Raw genomic sequence first — 16,339 nt, 5'->3', positions numbered from 1 at the left:
AAGATCTTTGAGAATACCTGTCAAGCTTGGCTGTAGCTGGCTGCTGGAAGGAAGACACACGTGGTGCCATTACATAAAGCCTAGCTTACTCTGGGTGAGAAGAAAAGCTAGGAGCACCACCTACATCATTATTAGCCTCCTGCAAATACCCAGCACAGAAACTACAATAGATCTTGGAGTGACAAGATTTGGATGCAGAGAAGGCTGGGGGCTCAATCAAGTTTAATTCTTCAAGGACTGTGACAGCTCACAGCACAGAAGTCCAGGAGAACATTGCTAAGGACAAAGTACCTCATTCAGTCACAACAACAGTTTGTGAAGAGATTGACATTTATTTTTTATTTCAGTTCAAAAAAATAAAAGGCATCCCCAGGCTGAGCAAGCTGTCAGCTACAAGCCTCCAGCACACAAAGCAGCCATTTCATCTCTGCTGCACAGGGCATGGCTGTGCTGTTGGGTTATTACAAACACACTCCTTAATTCCCCCATCCCAGGGAAGGGGGGGAAATACCAGCGAGCTGATGGGGCCTGGATGGCCCTCCTAGGAGGCATGTTATTTACCAGCCCTGTGTTCTCCTCACATGGCAGCAGGCACAAAGCTACCCACGTGCAGTCATACATGGTCACAATCATACTGGCAGGAGACCAGTCCCAGGACAGCCATCTCTGAAGGATGGCCAACGTGACACACCAGTTGCATGGATCAGGACTTGTTTCTCAAATGAAGTTGAGGGGGTACAGACCCAACTCTCCTACAGAGAGATCTTTCTGCTTTTCAAGAGGACTATATGGCTGTCTGAATGGAGCCATAACCTTGAGAACACAAGGACCCAGAGAGTAATTAACCAACAGGCCCTAGCATTAGTCCAAGGATCATTTTGCACAAGTGAGCATTCAAAGATATTGGTGTACAAGTACATTTGGGTAGGTACATGGAGGCTGTGGTTATTTGGATGTCAAGCTCCAGTGCAAGACCTTATTGCAAAGGGATATCGTCAACTGCAGACTCAGATGTGTTGGAAGGTGAGACTGTCATCTCCCATCACTTCTGCCCCAGGGACCAGCTCTAAGTTCCCAACTGTGGCTAAACCTATGGATGAGGGACAGGAAAAGTCTGAGCCTGCAGCAGTGTTAGGTAAACATCAGGAGAAACCAGAAGCAGCTTTCTGCATCAGGGTCCTTTGTGATCTGCAAGGATAAGACCACCCCAACTCCATAAGCTAGATGAAAGAACAATCCTAGTGCTATTTTACATTTAGCTGCCTAGGGTAATTTAGCAAGACAACATAGACCTGTTTTTTGTTTTCTTTAAAAAAAGTCAGACAAATGCCTGAACCACTGCTATCAAAGCTGAGCTGGACCTGGAGCAAGAAATCTGCCTTCCTGACAAAAATAAGCACAAGCAAGCTTAAAAAAAGAGACCTTGTTCATGGGTTCAGAAATCATGCTAGGACAATAACAAGCATTTGCATAACATTGCTGCAATCCTGATGAGATCTCAGATACAGACACTGCTGCTTGAAAGAAGTGTCTGTCATGCCAGTGTTACCACCAAATCAGGAAATGAAGCAGGGCCAAGTGAAGCAGTTGCCACATTAAGGAGCCCAGCCACACACAAAGGAATCCAGGAAATCACCTGAGGAATCCTTGGGTCTCAGTGCCTGCACAGGTGAAAGCCTTCAACTCAAGAGTCAACAGGCTAATTGTCTGCAGAAGCCCATTGTTTTAGTCCTAAAGCAGCAGCTGGTACATAAAATTTTATGCCTTTACAATTATGACTAAGCTGAGAGCTGATACCAAGCTGCAGCCTGCTTGCTGTAGGCTTAAACCTTTTGTTTATCACCTTAATGCAAGACAAGAACAAGCCTGAGCATCAGGTCACCTCCCTCACAAGCAAGTGCATCATCTCTCCTAAAGGAACGCGGGAGGAAGTTATTTGGGGAAATGCCAATATTTGAAACTATTGAAAGAACATACTGATGCCAGAGATGTGGGGTTGTTATTGGTTGTTCTTGAAATCTAAGAGGATGCCATCAGCTACTTTCTTCATCCTACGTGATCCAGGGAAGAAGCTAAAACTGTAGGCTTGCTCATCGTGGGTGAGAGCTCTCAGTGAACATCTCCATTTGACATGGATGTATGAACCAAGATGCAATAGAGACATTGTCCCTTGGACAACCAAGAGCCCAAGGTGCTTACCTCTGGGTCAAGGCAGAGTGTTGTCACTATCTTTCCTTTGTATATACATAGCAAGATTTAGGCTCTTTAGGTCACACAATACTTAAAATCAGTAGAAACATTTGAACAGATAACCAACCTATAAAGCTACACTGCCCTTGCACAGTGCCAAAAGGCTTTTAACCCCCACCTTAAAAGAAGCAGCTCTGTCCTTAGAAATCAACAGCAAGAACCAAATTCAGATTTGCTACTCAACATCTCAACCATCACCTGCTGGACAAGACATCCATCCTGACCTGGTGATATTGAAGGCAGACTTCACAGGTACGCAGCAAAGGGATGATGAACAACAACCATTAGCTATAGAATTACAAGTTCGAACTCAGTGTTGAGTATTTACTTCCTAGAGACAGTCTTTAAGCACTAGATCAGGTGGGATAGTCTTCCACCCTTGGAAGTACTCAAAGCTTGGCTGGACAGAGCTGTTATAAACCTGCATGAGCTGTAAAGGTTGCTGAGCTTGAAGTGAGGGGGTGGACTGAAGAAATTCCAATCTATTCTTTTTTGAAACCAACCCAAGACTTCTAGTTTTGTGCTCAAGCAACTGAAGAAATTAAAAGCACTTTCTCTCCAGGACAGCAGCCACACACACAGGTAAAGCACAATTCCACTCCAGAATTCGAAATCCCAAACAAATCAAGAATGATGACATTGAAAGAAGCATTACCTATTTCTGCCATGCTTGCTGCTGGAAGCACCTGTGAGTCATGCCACAGAATGAGACCAAACTGTTCCTTTTCCTGAGGGAGGCTTAAAAACAGCCCTGAAAGTTTACCTAGACTGACCTCAAGGCAGGTACTTCTATGCAGAACAGGGCTACAGGGGTGGCATCATCGGGTTTTTGGCTTTCAGTCTCAAGATGGCCAAGACAAAGATCTCACATACTTGCTCCCTTAGCATTGGCACTGCAAGAAAGCTGGCCTGGTTGGGTAACCCTTGAGGTGAGACTGGAATGAGAAATTTATGTGCATGCTTGCCCCATCTAAGGCCATTTGGGCACCTCAGCTGAGTCTCAACGCCAGAGGTCATCAGGTGAAACATTGCTAAAGCAGAGGTCTGCTTGGGTGCAAAGCCTCCTGCCAGCTTCTGGCACAGCTCCACAGAGCACCAACACCACATTTTTGTGCACTCTGGCTGTCCTCTGGACAGCCTTGGCTGTGGATATACATGACCTAGCACAATTCAAAGGATTCAGAACCCAGCAGGACCACTTCTCATTCACTCCTGTCTAACCCACGGCTCCAGCAGCATGTTTCTGGAGGTCAGCACACCCAGAAGAAACCCACAGCACCCTACTGTGTTGGCTTTGTCAGGCTGGGTCAGCATGAGCTGGCCTCAGTAATTCAGAGGCTTCACCTTTTTTCTGCTGCAACTTTAACATCCCTCCCCAGTCACATAGCAATAGCTAGTCCCACATAAAAATAGCTATGTTTGTCTGAAAAGGAATATCAATTCTATCCAAACCCTGCCAAACACCCTCTGTTTGGTCCCATTCCTGTCCTCCCAGCCGCTTTTAAGAGGGCTACAAACAGCCACAGCAGCCTGTGCGTGCCTTCCCATGCCAGCTTCTGCACTCTGGGCACTCGGAGCAGAGGCACTCCTGACAGCTGCAGATCACAAGCGTTCCTTGCAGAACTACGATTTCTAAATGCAGCCAAATCAAAGCAAACCCTGACTCACCAGCCAGGAGATAGCGATCAGAGACACAAAGCACAATCCTCCAAGAGTACATGAGGAAGAAGAGACAGTCCACTTCGAGAACAAAGTTGTGGGTTCTTGGCTTTGTGGTTTGTTTTTTTTTGGTGGGCTCTGTTTTATTTTTTTCTTGCACTCCAGGCTGTAAATCCTCCACTCACAAGTTGCACGACAAGATGCAAGTCTCCAAGAAGCAATACTGACAGCAGGGAAGTGTATTCACTTTGTCTTGTCACCTTCCATAGCCTGAGACATTGTTTCTGCTTAGACTAAGAAATTTTGGGAAGAGATGAGCACTGCTAAGCAAGGAAACATGAATCAGGAGCAAATGCCTCTGCTCACTTGAGCAACTCAAGTCAAGGTAGACCATTGAAACAGACTGGCTGCACAGCAGTGGCTTCCAAAGAAGAGCTCAGGAAGCATTTGAGCAGCTTCCCTTGCCATACTAGGCTAATTAACAAGAACCATTTACTTTCTTACTGCCACTGTGACCATGTGTTTGCACCAAGAGTTAAAAGCCTAGAGGTGAGGCTGAGGACAAGTGAGAGAGATTTATAATAGTCCCAAAACACAAATGAAATAGGTCTTTCAATGAAAAAGCTACCCACAAGTTAATATTTTTCCTTTGAGCTGCCTTTTTATGACCTGTTTTTACCAAGTCCCTACCAACAGGAGATGCCATAGCCACCAAACTCAGTAGCACTGACGAGATAATACCCCATCCCAGCCAAAAAAAAGTCAGTTGAGATTTCAGCAGCCCTACAAAACAAGAGATGAACTGCCCTCTGAAAATGGGCACGGTCACACTGGGAGTGTCACAACTTCAGATCAAAGATCACAAGCAGCCACCCAGTTGAGGGCTGCTATAAACACAGACATGAAACAGAAAAGTGTTAACTATGGGCTAGACTGTGGCTTGTTTTCTGTCCTGGAGCCACACTTGACTGGTCTCTTGGGCATTAGTTTGGAGCACTGCAGTTTGCTAACCCAGTGCCAGCAAGAGCAGCTAGCTAGGGCATGCTGTAGGGTTTCTGGAGCCTTCCTATCAGATCTTATCACCCAGAGGCATCAAGGGAGACTGGCTCCAGGTGGATGAAGTATTAAACACATCAGCTTGCTCCCTCCTCCAGGTGGGAAAGGGACCAAGCCATTTCCCTACCATCACACAGCCATTTCAAGAAGCAACAGCAGATTGCATCTGCACAGAGACACAGCAGCAAGGAGCAAGACCTCTCCAGGCTCCAGCTATCACACATCCTGGTGTGATCACCCAACCTTCAGGTGGGGAGCTGATGAGACAGGAGTTGTGAAACAGCATCTCTGCTGTCAACAGGTGCCTATTCTCATCTCAACGTGACCTCACCACATCCAAATGGGGATCAGATTTTATCTCCTCAGACCTGCCATGGCTGCACAGAGCTATCCTGGGAAGGGATGGGATGCTGTCAGCACCTCCTATCTCCAGCCTCCATGTGCCCTTCAGAGATAGGAAGCTGTCTCCAATTGATCTGAGAGGCTATCCAACAGATATCCTCTGAACCAAGAGAGCCCAGCCCCATTCCAGTTCAGATCTGCACAAGCTAGCAGGCAGTCATGCATGCTCAGCCATACCCTGACAGCTCAATGTCTGAGTGCTTTGCTGCTGTCTGTTCACAGAACATCCCCTTCTTTAAAAGGCATTTAAAGTGCATTCAGAGGGGAAGGCATTACTTGAAGTCCATCCCTTAATTTTAGCTATAACACTACAAAGGACCCTCAGAGAAATAAAACGCCACCTATATTACACATTACCTGGTAAATTCAGCTTGACTCCACCTTTCCCCCACAGGGCAAAACACCCAGGTCCTTACCTGTAAGGTAAGATCAGAACAGCCATCGTGGCTGAGCAGCAGGGGCTCCCCTGCAAGGGGCATCCCATGCAGTCATCCACTAAAGGAGCAGGCGGAGTATCAAAAAGCATGGGAAGACCAGGATTTGGCCTAGCAAAGCTTTTCAAGCAAAAAAATGCTTCATCAGCCCATGCTAGAATAGGAGCATAAGCTTGGAAATGACAACTGAATGTCTTGAGATATAGAAAGGCTCATGATCATGGGGAGAATAAACTAGATTTTTAAAATCACTAAATTTGTCAGTAATATTTGGGCTAAAAAAACTTGTAAAACTCAAGTCCACATCCCAGCTCACTTCCACTGGGCACCATTTAGCTCAGCGAGGGGCTTTTGCTTTAGACATTCAGCAAACACACAGTTCAGCGTGCCACCTACACTGGGGCTCCCAGAACTGAGGGGATCAGCAAGAAATCTGATAGAAAAAATGTAACGGGGAAGATACTTTTTGTTAAGTAGATTCCAGGTTTAGCACTTCCTCCTCAGAGCACACAACAGATCCTGCCATCCACAGTGGTGGCTGAGCTTTTCTTTTTAGAAAGGTGGAACAAAGGCAGAAGGTCTCTAGAAGCTTACTGATACTTCCTTTGACCCCATCAACAGTGGTCCTTGTGCTGGAGTACAGATACATTGGCCTGTCCACCTCAAAGGCTGAGGAGGTGGCTCCCAGCAAGACAGCAGCTGCACTGCTATTGGCAGGAAACTTCTTCCAGAGGACCGGAAAGCTTGGGGATTATCACCATCTTAAGATGGGATGCAGACACATGCACTGTTCAACAACCATTAAGGAAAAAAATAATAAATCTGTTTTTCTTCACTAAGTCATCTTCCCTGCTTCGTAACTTGTGCCTTAGCTGGAGCCTTTAGGTGGCACATCAGATGACAGAGCAGAGCAAGGGTAGGTATAACATCTAGCAGGGTCCATTACTCTCAACTAGTGAGAGAAAAGCATTGCTGAGGTCTGGAAACAAGAGAAATGTATATTCTCCCTGCTAGCTAAGAAGCCAAGAGGAGCAAGCAGAGCAAACCCAGAGCCCACTGCCTGCTATACACTTGCCAACCACACGTAAGGAAGAGCAGAGACAAGGTTAGGAGCCTCATTCCACCAGTCTTTGCACCCATTTTTGGCCTACAGACTGCCTTGGCCAACAGAAAACAGGAGCTAGCAATACGAAGCTCTTGCTGATACCAGCCACAAGCCTCTCCCCAGTTTGACTTTAAGTGCAACTTCATAAAACCATGGAAAACTTAATTCTACGTACCTTTTAATTTTGTAACAGAGATGCTTGCCGTATCCCACAGTATTAAAATTTCAGCCACGATTAAAGTGAGTTGACAGCAGCAACAGAGCAAACAAAGCTGTAAAGCACACATTTTCTTCAGCCCTCTCAGATTCAACAACTGCTCTCAGTTTACATAACAATTATTCAAATTTCATTTGTCATGCTGAAAAGCAGCAAGAAAAGAAACAAGCTGGGTGCTTGCTCTCCACACTAGGTGCAGACCAGCTTTCCCCATGAGCCTTCCCAGCAGGATTTGATGCACAGCTGGCTCCAAAATCCAATTTCAGAACAATTTCAATATGCTGTGCTGCTGTATAATCTGTGCAGCATCATTAAGAGGAAGACAGGAGTTTATTTTCTCTTGGAGCTGGGAATATATTTTCTTACGAGATGAGTTTTGATATCATGCTTAGCAGGGAACCAGAGATAAACCACGTGCCGGGTGAGAGATCTGATGTTTTTGTAAAGCATCTTTCACAAGGCAGCAGGGCAGACGTTAAACAGGAAGCGTTTATTGACTCTGTGCTCACTTCATAAAACATTTACACGGGGAAGAGAAGAAACAGGAGCTCCAACAACTCAGCCTGGATCTCAGTACAAACAACAGTGAGTTCATGCATTGTTCTGGCATGCAAGTGATCTCAAACATTGGGCAGCCTCAGCTTTCAGGCTGCAATACCCTCCTGAAGGAATAAAACAAGACAGAGCTGCTCCCAGTCAGTTCTTCTTACTACTCAGCCACTAGAGTACAAATTTGAAGCTTTCCTTTTGATAGCTTAGATCAACGTGGAAAAGCCTGTGCCATCACCATGGTATTGGAGTGGTATGCAGACAGTACAAAACACATGGAAGACAGCACAGACATTACAAAGCATGTGGAAGATAAAGACCTGCTGGTGCAGGTGGACCAAGCAGCAGCAAGTCAGCTCCACACAGCCCTGGTGGCTCCTTCACAGCCTCCCAAGCCCCAGTCACACCAGCCTCTGGTCCTTGCACCATTTTAAGCCACGCTGCCACAATGCCCCAAGACATTGGTCTGTGTGCCAGGCAGCTGAGAGCAGCACTTTTTTTTTTTCAGGCATCCATCTGCCCTGCCATCCTCAGATAACCACCAGCATCCTCCAGCCCCACACCAGGAGCCACGAAGCACATGAGGAAAGCAACGCTTGAACCAACTTGATGAAGAATCCCACATCCAGTTAAACTCTGGCATGTGTCATTGCACCAGCTTCAGTTCAAAGCAGGTTCATGCAAGTTCAATTTCAGCTGGTATTTAATGACTCAGGGAAGCCAGCACACATCACAGCTCACACGAGTTCAAGCCCGTGGGACAGACACACCGCAGCCGCTAACACATTTGCCCCTGCTGCAAGAGCTGCAGGTTGCTCAGCTCTCAAGCCTCTCATCCATCTGTCCAAGAACAGGAGGTTACATAGACACAGAAGCAGCATTTCTCTTGCTGTGAAATAGATAATTAATTCGGGGCTTTTGAAAGACTGGGGGAAGACAAAGCCAGCAAAACCAGGAAGGCAATCTGAGCTGGTTGCCAACAGTTCAGTGCAAGAGTCAGCTCCACACTCAGCTGGCAGAGGTTGGATCCGGAGAGACATCAGCTGGGATACCGAGGTTCCACAGCCTTCAGCCTCCTTATTTCACTGCTTCTCATTTTGGCCAACACTCTGTATGGGAAGGAAAATCACCCCTCATCCCCTCCTACTCAAAAATCCTCTTTATATGGATGCAGCAGCCCTCTGCTACAAGCTACGGGGACTTTTTTTCACTACCAGTTATGAATGTGTTGTGCTTTAAAGAAGATACCATGAAACCAACTGTGAACACAGAAGGCCTGGCCAGGTAGCTTTTCTTAACTCGGAAAAGAAGATATTCCTTACTGGCATCGAGCTGAGCTACCCGCTCCCAGTCTGGCAAGGAAGTGTGGAAATATCCAAATCTAATTGAAGGCATTTCCCATGAAATATTGGATTCTAGGAAATGCTTCAGATGCTCTTGCCTACCACACGAATCGCATCCCTACCTCCTTCTGAGGTTGCTGACAGATGCCACATATCAGATCCCCTCTTTGTTTCAATTAAATTAAGCAACAAGCCTGATTCGATTAGCACCAGGAAGTCAGCAATCAAGATGTTCTCACAGCAGGAGCAGTGGGTCCTGAGCAGCCCTTCAGCTAAGGGGCTCCGGCACACATCGCATCGCCACTGCAGGAACAAGAGCAAGGCAGCACGAGCGCTGCACAGAGGAGGAGGGTCACCATATGCTGCACATGCTGAGAAGGGATGTTTAAGCCCGGATACCTATAGGCTGTTTTAGATTGGTCTTACAGGCACCACTTGTAGCCACCATGTGTTATTAATATACCCCTTGCCTAGATGGATACAGCCACAAGCCTTAACACACCCATGTCAACATGCATTACGTTTTTAAAAACACATTCATTTCCCTGTAACCCAGTGCAGATTTCTGCTTTTGGTGCTATTCATTAGCTGCAAATTGTTAAGGAAGCACTCCTATAGTCAAAGGGAGATAAAAACAATGCGTGACATCTGGAGGCTTTGGCCTTAATTCCATTTATGGGAACAGCTGATGTCATTTTTTTGTTCTGGGAACATACATCCATTTGTTCCAACTACACAGAACTTTTAGAGAGCCACACAAAGATCAGAAAGCCCCAGACATGAGAATGATTCAGCCCCTTGCCAGGGCTTAGGGGGAGATGTGCAGAGGGCTCTCTCCAAGCTACAGCAGACCTTTCAAGCTGCTCTGCCATAGCATTTACACAGCAGACTCAATTCCCAACAGCACTACATCATCTTGTCTACACACCAGGCGTGTGGCTGGAGGCTCCCACACCCATATTTCTTCCTCACTGAGGAGGAACCCACACACTGGAGCTGCTCAGCCACGGTGCTGAGTCCTTCTCACTGCCCAGTAGGTTGGCAGAGCTCAGCAGGTGCCAGATGCAGCAGCCTACAACACAGCAACCTTCCTTCCAAAAAAACAATACCTCCCTCCTTTAGAATACTCCACTTTTAAAAATAAAAGAAAGCAGTGGGGTATAATTGAACTCCTCTTAGTGTTGAGGAGTAGCACACAGCTTGTTTTTCCCCCAAAAACCATCTATTCGGGCTCTCATGAGAGCAACATCCTCCACCTTTACCCAGAGAGGCCACTGAGGTCCCAGACCATAGGCAGGTGCCTCCCATCCTGTTCCAGTTCTTCCCAAGCTGATGCCAAACTACCGCACATCAGCTCAAGGGATAACTGCAGTTGTTAAGCAGACATCAGGTCAGCTTGGCTGAAAGGAGGCATGAGGAGGACATAAATGAGTAGTCCTAGGCACAGTTCCCATACAGCAGGAGCCCTGCCTGTCTTCTGTATGAGAGGAGTTCTGTCCCCTGCCCACTAAGCTGATCTCATCTCCCCATCCTGTCCCCTTGTGGACTCCTATATTCACATATTTTCCCTGCTGGAGTCCTATATTCACATATTTTATGGCTGAGGATATCACCATGTCCCTTACCTCTATTCCTGCCATGAACACAGCTGGAATAATTGTTATGCACTACTTCACCTACTTTTGACCCAGTTCTCTGCTGGGAGAGCAAAGCCTGAGCAGTCGGTTCCACACCAATACCAGCGAGTTATGGGACTGCAGAAGGGCTTGGCAAAGCAGCCTGCTCCAGCTCTCTGGGCAAGGCTTTAGCCAAGTCATACATGCATGGGTGTGCATGAACTAGAAGCTTTTGGCAGGTGACCGCAGCTGCTGAATTCTCTAAGGCACTAACTAGGGAGCAGTATTTTGGATTCAGTGCTGGGGTGAAGTGTTGAAGGCCTGATTGCAGGGCAGATTAGAGGGTTCACAGCACCCACCCCCAGTTCTGCCAGGGGAATCCTTTCCTGGGTTTGCAATCCAGGATAAAGTCAAGCCAGCTCCAATTTCCCCACTTCACGGACAAGTTCTGCAGAAAACCTCAGTCTTGGGGATTAAAAATTTCTCTTATTCCAAACACTTCTGTAATTATTATTTCTACTAAGTCATCACTGGATAAGATGGAACCTGAATGCCTTTGAGACGTGAACTCCTGCCAAACAGTTTTAAGATTGGTCAATGAGTAAAAAAAAAAAAAGAGGATTTGGAGTGCATTTTGGTGGGAGAAGGGGACAGAGGGCAACCAGGAAACAGGACTGGAACACTCAGATGATGCACAGGTTTTATCCCTTTGAAAAGGCAAGAATTATTTTAAGGTCTGAGTTTCAATTCCCCTTTTTTATAAGAAACACCACTTGGGGAAAAAAAAAGAACAAAACCACTTTTTAACACCCTTCCTGCCTCTGCAGGAAGAGAAGCCCAGCTGGGCACAGTAATGAGAAGATTCCTTCCCCAAGGGGGGCTCTCCTGTAACAACCAATGACTGATGAAAGCAAAAAATCTCTCCTTTGCTCCCCAGATTCTCTTGTGGGCTCCCCTGCAATTCCCACCCACCACTTGCCAGCTGCTGTCCCCACAGATCATCACAGGAGGCATATATCAGGAGGGAGCTTCCTTCCCAGGGGATGGCAGGGGCCACTGGCTTTTGAACCATAGCTCCCATTCACTGGGAGGCAATTTAATATTCTGGGTCAGTTCCATATCTCCCAGCTGCTCAGCAAATTAGGTTATTGCTTTGAAGATTAAACTGTAGGGAAGTTCCTTTCCACTTTTTCCTCCCAGGGCCATGCAGAGAGAAGATTTACAGAGGACAGACTGATAGCTCTTTCTGGAGCCTCTCCCCAGCAGGAGCAGGGGACCCAGGGACAGATCCAGTGCCACTTTTCACAGCAGGTGTCCTTGATTCACTTGATTTAAGTCCTAAGCAGCAGAAACAGGTAAGGGATGGCTAGTTTGCAGAATATATCTGATCAGAGCAAGAGTGACATACAGCAGCAAGCAGCAGACAACTGAATTACCTCCTGCCAATAACCACACTGAGGCTCTCCCAAACAGCAGCCTACCAGCCCCAAAGCATCCTTTTATACAGGAGCACACTCCACAGCTGAGTCACCCTCTCTCCCCACAAAAATCATGCCTCAACATAAGAGTTAGACACAGGGCAAAGCCCTTTCACCTATACAGAAACACCTCACCCCTTGGTGGGAGGATAAAGGGAAGATGTTACTGTTCCACCTATTCCTGTCCAGCAGGACATCTCAGAAGAGAAGTTTGCCACCCAAAAGGCTCTTCCCGTTTCCTCACAGCCTCAGAAACTGGAGGGGATTTTCCTAGACATCTAGTTTCATGCCCAGGAACATTTTCCATTGAGCTTATCTCTGCTACTTATATCTCATGCTTAATGTCTTGGTTGAAAAAGGGACCAAACATCCAACCCCCTTCATGCCTCTTACACACAAATTCCCACTTGCTACCCTCATTCCTTCCCTTTAGGAGAAACCTAGTCCATCAAGGTCTGTCTAGGAGAAATAGCAAATACAGGAAGATAAATTATTTCTGGGGCAACTGGAGAAGTCTCCCCACTGCTCCACCACCAGCAGTCATTCAAAGCCAGAAGTAACGTGTGTGACCCAAAGGCTGCTCTCACAACTGGATGAGAGAGCCACCATTTTTTGGGTCAGCCCTCCACAGACCCCATGCAGCATCACACAGCTCATGGCCTTGCCCCTGCTGGCAAAGGGCTCACAGCTCCTTCCACACACGACTTACTTCACCCTTCTCCAGCACAGGCTCTCATCAGGAATTCAATAAAGGCAGCTAGGCACCATCACTGCCTAATCTCCTACCCATACACAACTTCTCCTGGGGAGGAAGATCCCACTGCATTAGCTTAAGTAACTCATATATCACCCTGTCTGTGAGCTTACACTACCACAGGAGGCACCAAGAGTTTTCTTAGCTCTTCCCATGAGCAACAGGAAAAAAATTTCTTCCTAGCAGCTGTTGGCAGTAGCTCCTGTTCCTCCTGAAGATACCGCTGCTCAAGGGAGAAGAGATGCCTCCTTTCATCACTTTGGCTTCCCCGTTACCCAGTCTGTGATTCAGTCTCTCTGCTAATGCCTTCTAAGATCTAAGAGTAAAATTTGCAGCATGCATGAAAGTTGTTGTTGGTTGTGTGTTTTTTTTGTTCTTGTTGTTTCTTATAATAATAAACCAGCAGACAACTTAGTGTTAGAAGACTTTTCAAGCAGTATCCACCATACAGAAGCGTTTGCATTAAAGGGAAAGAAGGTTTATTTTTCACTTTTGTCCTTTCCAATGTTTCTCATCGCCCCACAGCTTTGCTTGTCTATCCTCTCTACAGTCATCACCACCAAGCATCATTTTTCCCTCAGGAAAGAAAACAGAGGGCCAGACCTCCTCAAGAACAGATTAAAAAAAATCCAAAACCTTCAAAAAAAATAGAAATCCTAAACCCAAGATCTTCATAAGCCAGATGCCTCTTAGCTGCTGAAGGTCTGAGCTTTCAGTTTCATTCACTTTACATGCCCATACAGACCCCTACCACCCTTTGCTTTTCCTACATTGATTACCTTTGCTTCAAGCATTCACAACTAAAAACATAAATAAACAGAAAAAGCAGAAAATCACAGCTTACCTTCCTGGACAGAAAGCACATTCCCATTGTTCTCAGCCTTCCTTAGCTCATCTTTCATCTTCCCAGGATGCAGGGGATGGAGGGCATAGCTCTCTCCCTCTCCTCCCGTCCTGGCGGCTCTCACAGGGGTTAGCTCCATTCATTACCCCCACCACAAAGCCCTAGAGGATCAGCTTCTCTCCACCACCAGGACCAGAAGAGGGCACGCAGTGGGGAGACCAGGTCCTCTAATGAGGGTGGGGAGGAAGACGACCTCCCTGCCCACGCTAGCCTTTGCCCCCAGCTGTTTCCTATAGGCTCATTTGCACTTGGGGGCACCCCTCAGCTCCCTGGGTTAAAGCCCAGGGGTCCAACAACCCAGCTTGACCCACCTGGCAAACCAAGAACTATTTGCCCAGCCCACTAGGTGATATTTCTCCTCCAAAACTGGTCAAGGAGGTGTAAATGGAGATGCACAACTTGGTGGCCTGTTGATGGCAGGGAAAGCGGTGAAGTTTTAGCTACTGTTTCCTGGAATTTTCCTGATTTTAAAAACACAGCTGGGGATGGGGATGGGGATGGGTTGCACAGGTGACGTTGGGCAGCCTGATGGGAACCTGGTTCACCTGCAGAGAGGGGCTGCATCCCTGGCAGGAAAGGGCTCTTTCCCAACAGCTCCTCCCAAGAGCGTCTCCCAGGGGTGGGTGAGACTTAGAGAAGTCAGGGTGAGGGACAAACAAGGAGAAAAGTCTCCAAAAAAAAAATTGGAATTTGTGTCTGTGATTAGTTCTGGGGACTGTTTGATAGGGAGAGCTTGGAGCATAAGGTCAAACCAAGGCATCTTGGTTTGGTTTTTATTTGCTCCCCTGCTTTTTCACCGATATCCCTAAGGTGTGTTTTTGTGGGAGGCAACCAGGGTTTCTGACACAATCCCCCACTTCTTCAAAATAATTGCTTGTCCTGGTGTCAGAGCACTTTGCTTTATACTTTGTCACATTACTGGGCTCCTGGTAACTAAGGTACAAAATGGCAAGAAGACATCTGGGGAAAAAAAATTACTGGCTGGTTAGTGTTATTACAGACTCCATATCTCAGGTAGATTTGAGGCTTTAATCCAAATTTCTGAGACAAGAAAAAAATATATATCCAAACACCTACTAACAATAAATGACACTTGATCTTGTTCTGTCGTGTTATATGACTTAAGGCTGTGTCACACAACCCTCGTGTTACCAGGTGCAAATGTTCATCACCTGTTCCTTATATTGGGTCTGGAAAAATAAGTGAAAAACATCCTTCAAGTTGGAAAAAACATCCTTAAAGCTGGAAAAAAATTCTTAAAGTTGGAAAGTTATGGGCTTTGCCACAACTGTATTTTATTCTGTCTTTTCATTTTGATCTGCTCAATTACAGCTCTCGGGGATTCCTCCTCCCAGTGGGGTCTTTCATGAGATGGGAAGTAATTTTCTATTTCTTTTAATTCCTCCATGCGTGCTGTGAGGTTGGTGGTCTTACTCAAAGCCCATCGTTCACGTTTTGCTCTGAAGATGACGTGACTTTTTTGTAGAGCAAACTGTACGATGGTTTTTATACAGAAGTGCATCCAGACTTGCAAGAGGCTATGAAATGAGGGGCTAATTTTATTACTCCTTGGTACAGCTGCTGCAGTGAGCCTGGGAGCTGAAAGGAGCCCCTGATTTCTGCAGGTGACTCCTCTTTGGGGCACGTTGCACCCCTGCCTTGACAGGCACCGTGCCCTGACCAGGTCCCTACCCAGCTACCCAGGAATGAAGAGGGGATATCCTCCAACCCATTTGCTTTGCAAAATAACGCCTAATTAATGAAATGCAAGCGTTCTGCTGTGAAAATAGTTTCCACCCAGCATGGAAATTACCTCAGCTCTCAAACATGCTGCCCTGACAGCTAGGTTGTACTATACATCAAAACTGGTGCCAGCGTTTCGCAGCGGTGTGATTGGGCTCGGATCAGAGATCAGCTCACCCATCAAGAGGGATTTCCTCCGGCTGGCCTCGTTTACAAGCACTGATTGGGATCTGCCTTGCCATTCCTGGTGAGACATCAGTAACTTTCCCAAGAGGTTATTAACACCAAGGAGGGAGCATCCTTCTTTTGAGAACCTCCTCAATGTGGTGTCTCAGGATGGCACAGTCACGCATCCCACTAGCTGAGAACCTGAGCTGCTCGTGCATGAGCAGCATCTGGCATCCTTCATCCCACCTGATTACATAAACCAGAGTGAAAAAAAAATTAAAATTAACCATAGCTGGACAGAGATGTCTGCTTTCCTATTTTTGCAGGGGGTCCTCTCCACCTGGACATGAGAATTGCTGTAGGAGTAAGGATGGATGGGAGAGGGAGAAGTCCCTCGCCTCTTCTCAGCTCTCTGTTTCCGTCAGACCAGCAGGGAATTAATTAATAGTTTTGTGGCTCTGTCAGGTTGGAATTGGCCGAGGGTGTAAAAAGTTACACCAAGGGGAGGGGGAAGGAGTAACATGCACACACAGGATGCTCCTGTGTATCCCACCCCATTAGAAAAGAGGGCTAATAACGTTTCCTGTTTTCCATTTTCGAGGCCAGAAACAGCAATGTTTCCCACTGCCTGTGGGAAATATCATTATTTGCTTCTGTAGCA

The 16,339-nt window shown here is 46.6% G+C and overlaps 1 protein-coding gene across 1 annotated transcript in view; it reads right to left on the bottom strand.

Annotated features, from left to right (window-relative positions):
• The window catches only part of SLC4A11 (solute carrier family 4 member 11), a 138,160-nt gene extending 124,246 nt beyond the window's left edge, over positions 1-13,914 (bottom strand). Inside the window, exon 1 of the mRNA XM_048081565.2 lies at positions 13,708-13,914. Within this exon, the coding sequence (XP_047937522.1) occupies positions 13,708-13,846 (139 nt within the window). The 5' untranslated portion in view covers positions 13,847-13,914. The remainder of the gene's footprint in view (positions 1-13,707) is intronic.
• Between the last annotated feature and the right edge of the window lie 2,425 nt (positions 13,915-16,339).

This window comes from Anser cygnoides, chromosome 4 (assembly GCF_040182565.1).
Source record: "Anser cygnoides isolate HZ-2024a breed goose chromosome 4, Taihu_goose_T2T_genome, whole genome shotgun sequence".
Lineage (NCBI taxonomy): Eukaryota > Metazoa > Chordata > Aves > Anseriformes > Anatidae > Anser > Anser cygnoides.
Note: the sequence above shows the minus strand (reverse complement) of the source record. Positions and strands in the feature narration are given on the sequence as shown.